This window comes from Austrofundulus limnaeus, unplaced genomic scaffold, assembly GCF_001266775.1.
Source record: "Austrofundulus limnaeus strain Quisiro unplaced genomic scaffold, Austrofundulus_limnaeus-1.0 Scaffold225, whole genome shotgun sequence".
Lineage (NCBI taxonomy): Eukaryota > Metazoa > Chordata > Actinopteri > Cyprinodontiformes > Rivulidae > Austrofundulus > Austrofundulus limnaeus.
The window spans coordinates 108,689-115,193 of NW_013952627.1; the positions used below are offsets into that span (position 1 = coordinate 108,689).

Sequence of the window (6,505 nt, forward strand, 5' to 3'; positions counted from 1 at the left end):
GTCTTTTTATTTGAGAGATAGACAACGTGACTTATCATTTCATCCTTGTTATTAAATGAAAGGCAGAAGATTGTGAGCTCCAGGCTCAGCACAGAGATGGTTTATCTATTTATTTATTTTTATCTCATCGTTTTCATAAATTTCAATCAGAGATCACATAGACTTTGATTTCTCAGAAACACAATCCTGGATCCACACAAGTTAGCTTTAAGCTGATAGAAACAAGGACCTCGGTCTTCGGTACAAAAACAAATCTCAACAAGAACAAAGCAGGAAGTGAGGTCAGGAGGAAGCATGCTTTGCACAACAAGTAAACAAATGTAGATTAATTATTTGTTTTAAAAATGCTTCATGGCAATAAATCTACTATTATACTGAAAGCATTAACATGCCTTTTACGTGGTGCCACATTTGTAAGGAACAAGCAGTTGTGGGATGAGCAGTAGAGCTGAGTATGTGAGTGTACTTTTTGTTCTCAAATTTCTAATTATAATATATTAGTTGTCTTTTTTACCATGTTCTATTGTGTACATGTTAGATTATTAGCAAAACATTGTTTTATGTCTATATTTATACTTTATTGACCTTTATGTGTTGTACTTTAAGCAACGAAGCATCTTAAAGTTTTAGGAACTTTTGAGTGAAAGTAGATTCTCACAAGAACATTTTTGAAAAATAGTTTTACATTACAATTGATGGTGCAGTGGATTTTAGAATAATGCTGGGAGTTTTTACTCAATCAAAGCTTTAAATGGAAAATACAAAACCTTTTCATCTTGTTGTTTGGTCGTATGACACCTGTGAGAGATGTTAAAAAGGTCCACACCCAAAACACAAAGCTAACTTTTGCTTCTTTGTGCGTCTCCCACAGAAGAAAACACAGCAGATGTATTTAAGTTTTCCTTTGCAGAACTGTGTTCAACATTTAATAACTTTCAGAGACAAATCATATTATCTTACAGATCAGTTTTTAAAAGCAACCTTTCATTCAGTTTGTCACATGTGTTTCATGACTGAATGTATCATGGGTGTCAGATGTAAAGGTACCATTATTACAGTCTTAAAGTGCCTGTGACGTGCATGTCCTTCATATACAAAAAGTCAAATAAAACATATTTTTTTTCAAGAAACTTGACATAATATACTCGATTTTACCCATTTTGTCACATAACTGGCATGTTCCCCTTTGAATTTGGAGGTAATTAGCCTTTATAGGTAAAACATTATTAAATGTGTTCTTTATAGCTCATTAAGTATGAGTCATCTTTATTTAATGATGTTTTCAAGGTTAACTAACCATTTATTTAGCCTTACTTAATAATTAGTAAAGTTTTACCTATTGTATTATTATTGCAAATAAACTTCTCACTCACTGGAAAAAATGAGMTCTTCTCCATTGAAACTGGCTTAAMCTGGTGGACACATTGCATTTAGAAAAGATGCACAATTTGTGACAGATTCTCCTCCTTTAGTGGAATTTGGACACCCATTGTGCGATTTTTACACCTACAGGGGACAGCTATGGTTCTAGGCCATTTATCAGTGTGTAGTGTGTAGTGCCTAGATGACTGGGACCAGTGTGGTCACGGGGCTATCATCTTGTGTTGTAGCCTGGTAAAAAACAGCTCCTTGTTCTACGGTTTGCTTCATACAGAGGGTCTGGCACCTCAGCTATTGAGAAGTGATTTCTTGCTGGAGGCGTGGACTCTGAAGTTTAAAACGATTGGATCTGATTTTCCCAATCGCTAACGTTTGGTCGTGACATGTAGTGTGCTAGCTCAACTGTGAAGGAAGCTACGCTAAGTAAGTAACCAGAAATTGTGTACACTGTAAACAAGCATCCCCTACTGGGAAGAGAGGAGTAGTTGGCTGTTTATGAGTGCTGCTGGCTTTATGAGACAAATTTAAATTAATTTTGAAACCTTGTCAACACRGACTGAATGGCTTCATTTATTTTCTCTGCTGACATTGCTTTTTTTTCCTCATCTTCCCTTGTGTGGTTTTTAGTTTTTCTTTTAAGGGTTGCGCCTCCTCATGATGTCTTCATGAAGATGATCCTTGCTCTGTGCAGGGTCTGTGGCTGCATGACCCAGGGCACCTGTTCTCCCATGTTTGTTCTGTCTTCTTCTGAATGGATGTTCCGAACTGTAATTTCACTGTGCTCTCTGTACGATGACAATAAAGATCTCTCTAATCTAAACTASGCAGACTAAAATGGCGCAGAAAATCAACATCATTGTTGACAGCTCCTCTTTCTGTTCAGTGGCTGGCCCGGTTGAAATTCTACCAGAGAAATTATTGTCTATGGAGGAAAGGCCAGACGGAGCACAGAAGGGAGATTAGAATTGAGCGAAACTGTGTAGGAAAGCAAGGGCCAGGCTAGTAGTGTTGTGTACTGCATTGTTTTGTTTGATCAAAATCTTATGTCACTGATCCTGTGTTAACAATTGTTCAGTACACAAAGTCAAATTTCACTTTGATTCATGGACTGTCGACTTCCTCTAAATGTTCAACATGTTGCAGCTTTGAAACAAATCATTTGCCAGAGTTAAACGACAGATCTACTGACCTGAGAGGGGAAAACATAGTCTGCCACGTCCCACACCGTCTCCCTCCCGCTCACATTGGTGTAGCCCACTCCCTTCATTTTGGTGAACACCGAGCTCACGGCTGTATCTGTGGACTGGTAACCTTTCTCATAGATGAAGACCCACCTGTTAGAGACACAGAGCACATCCTGAGTCCTGCCTCACATTCCCTCCCCAGCTCAGCCGAGCCATCCAACCCTGAAGCCAGGACTTGTGTAACAGCGTTAGCATGACGGTCCACACGGCCAGCAGCGTGTCCAACTTAAACACGTGCAGCTTGGAGGTCAGCTTGTCCTTTTACTCCCCTGAAAGGACAAATCTGACAAACTGTATCACAAAATACTCAGTGGTTTAGCAGCTGTGGTTTGTTAAAAACATGCTGAGAAATAAGTGAAAACAACTCAATATAATACATTTATCAGAATGATCAGTGATGGTGCTGATTGCTGCCTGAGAACCAAAATAATGAACTATAGAACCTGAACAATGTGTTAAAACCTTYGCTTGTCGGTTTGGTTAATGTTTGATTATGATAATAAATGGGTGTAAATTATTAAACCACTTTAACTGATGAATGCAGTCAATTTTCTACATATTTTTATCAAATTTAACATCAAAACCATAATAAACCTGTAAAAAGATAAAGACCTCTGATGCAGGATGGCATGTCAAAAACGTAAATGCAGGTAAATCTCATTTCTAGTAGTTTGAGAAACAGAAAATGTTCTGCTGTGTTAAATTTGTGTGAAAAAGTTGTTTTACTGTTTTCTCAACCAAACATTTGTTCCAAAAACCAGTTCCTGTGTGGACGGCCATTTTCCTTTTTTTTCATTCTGTTTACAATGTTTGTTTTGTTATTGAACATTTCACCACACAGTTTTTTTGCGATGAGACCGAGGTAAARCAAGATATTATATATCGGTGATGAGTAGAACATGCACAGCTAAAGCTGAGAATTTTCATGCATAATTTTCATGCATTATGGGAGATGTAGTTTACGGTCGATGCYGGCTGTAAAGCAGCTTATTTGAAGACATTATTGTGTTATGCAATTAAATTTCTCAGTTACTCAAAGCCAACAGCTCATGAGGAGGACAAGTATTATCTTTCACCTTTTAAATGTGTTTCTTTTGTTGCATTAAGTCATAAATTTAAACTTTACCATTGACATAAATACTATTTTCACATTAAATAAAAACAATATCTAAATAAGGTTGTTTTTTTTTTTGGCGGCCCAGACGGGAGTCACCTGCAGGCCACATTTTTCTCGCGGGCCTTTAGTTTGACACGTGGTTGAGAACATTAGAAAATTTAAATATAAACAACATTTTCCGTCCAGTACAGAATTTGTGGTTTTGATGTGATTTTAACTTGTGCACCAAACTCAAAACCCAAAGCTCTGTTCCAGTAAAACCTGCCGTTGTGACACGCTCACAGGGCCGGTCCCTGATTCTCGTCACACTTTTGGTGTGTGTCCAACTGAGGCTTCAGCTTTGTGTAGCTTTCTGTGACGTCCTGCAGCCAGGAGGTGCAGACACCACCATGATATACACACTGAGCTTCACACTGTGCAACATACAAAACTACTTTACATTTGGGTGTGAGAAACACACACTCCGGCTGAAAGAATGTGCGTTTCGTCACGTGATTGATCGTCCTCGGTCAGAAACATCTTTTAAACAGCTCAGGGAAATGAGTTATGCACTAAAAAGGGGAATTTCTATCAGCGGGGAGAGGAATTCAAATCCCAGCATGAATCGAATAAGACAAGAAAAATGAGTGGATTAATGAAAAAATGGAAGCGATCAGCACTGAAGTGATAGAAGAAGAGAATTGCTTCTGTGAATACAGACAGGAAAAAAACTGAAGCTCCTGCTTTACTTTGTGGCGGTTCTGCAGCACAGAGATTAGTTTTCATTTAGTGCCCAGCACAGATCAGAATGAGGAGAAAATRCATGCAGGGAAAACTCCAAGTGCTGGACTGACAGAAAGAGATCATTTAAAAAAATAAATCCRTTTTCAAGAGCATGCTGGTTATTTTTACAATTAGGTGCAGCTGATTATAATAGAACCACAGCCCACTTTACAGTGTTTACACTCTGACGTTCACACGGTTCAGATCATCCTTTTTTTTCTGGATGTTTTTCATTACAAAACATGTTACCCATTTTTTGTGCTATTTCAACAAGTCATGTATCAAAATGTTCAGCTCATTTATGCTATAGCTGCTATGGTTTTTAGGTATTTCAGCAACTTTTTTTCAGCTATTCTGCTTTTTCAATTTTTTTATTATTGAAAATGAATGGATTTGTGTTTAACATCCTTCAATTCCTCTAAAATATTTAGAATGTTTAGAATTTAAATGTTCTGGTTCTGCTTTGAGCATTTAAAAAATATTAATGTTTTTGCTAATTTAAACTTTTTCCAGCTTTTTTTAAAGCTATTCTTCTGTTAATATAAATGTTTTTATTATATCAGCTTCTTTCTGATCATTTAAGCTTTTTATGCTCCTCTTGRCTGGTTTCTGCTCATTTCAGCAGTCTTCTACCTTTTTAGCTACTTTGTAGCTATTTTCAGCTAATTTTAACCTTTTTCACATAAATTGCTAATTCAGATTATTACAGCATAATTCAGCAAACATACTCTGGCTCTGYGTCTTTGTGCTAATTTCAGCTTTTACATCTTTTTAGTTATTTTTGGTTAATTTCAGCTGCCAGAGTTATTTTACTCTCTGTTCACAGTCTGTCTGCTATTCTCAAATAGTTTCTGCTGCTGCCTGCTTTTTGTTTTCCTTTTATCAAAAGTCAACTGTTCAAATTTAACTCACATTAAYAGTGTTGCTATTAAACTTTTTCAGCTTCTTTTGCAGCTTYCAGGAAAAATCTTTCAACATTTAACATTCACACTGCATTTTAATAAGAAATGTATATTCATTCGGTTCATGTGCTTGATCATAMTAAAATCTATGCAGCCGATGATGATGATGTCATATTTAAACTCTATGGTTTTGTGTTAAAAACCCAAATCAGTGCCTAAAATACTCAAATTAAACCATCTGGTACCAGTAATGTGTTTAAAATCACTAAATCCACTTTTTCCCACACTGCAGAGCTCAGGTTGAGCTTTGAAGTCATGCTGCCATGTGATTGGCTGATTGTGTTAACGAGCAATCAAACAAGTGTGAGTGTTTCTGACTTGGCTTCTGTAACAAAACRAGTCTTTCCAGATATAAAAAGTAACAATCATCAAGAAAAAAGGCTCATCTCCTCGAACTAATAAAAACAAAAGAACTTATCRGCAGATATCAGGACGTTGCTTTTAGCTAATGTTTGGAGGTTTGTTTCTGTTCTGTTTGTTTGAAGGTCCGGTGCTGAGAAATGATTTATTTTTATGATGTTCTCTCCAGATAAATTCTTTCTTTCCTACTGAGAAAACAAGCTCCCTTWTCTTCAGATAATAGTTTCATATATTTAGTTATTTAGATTCACAACAAGCTTGTTTTTTTAGAAGCCAAATATGAATAGAAACCTAAACTCTAGTCGAGTTTTTTATTTTGCAATCAGAAAATAGCTAAKCTTTTTATATTCATTGTCTTGAAAGAATTGATGTTTTCTGGAAATGGCAGTCATTTAACCGCAGAACGGTTTGTTTTATTAAGGAAGCTGAAAAATGACATATTTATCAAGCTGCTTCATATTTTATAGACAAGTTATAAATCTTATCTTAAGCAAACAAGTCTGTTTTATTGAAAAAACACTTTTTTMAAGATATGTTTTCCTCTAAATAGCAATAGTGGGAAAAGTGAGCTATTTGTCATTTAAATTGCAGCAAGCCTTGTTTACATTTTTTATTTCTTTTATTTTGGAATAACGGGAATTTATTACTTAAAGATTATATGATGATTCACAGCCTTAAGA

The 6,505-nt window shown here is 36.1% G+C and overlaps 1 protein-coding gene across 2 annotated transcripts in view; it reads right to left on the minus strand.

The window, feature by feature from the left end:
- p2rx1 (purinergic receptor P2X, ligand-gated ion channel, 1) overlaps positions 1-6,505 on the minus strand; it is a gene marked incomplete in the record, with an annotated part of 19,656 nt that overhangs the window by 11,509 nt on the left and 1,642 nt on the right. For both annotated transcript variants that reach the window (XM_014019614.1, XM_014019612.1), the window contains 1 exon segment: positions 2,570-2,714. In XM_014019614.1, the coding sequence (XP_013875068.1) occupies positions 2,570-2,714 (145 nt within the window).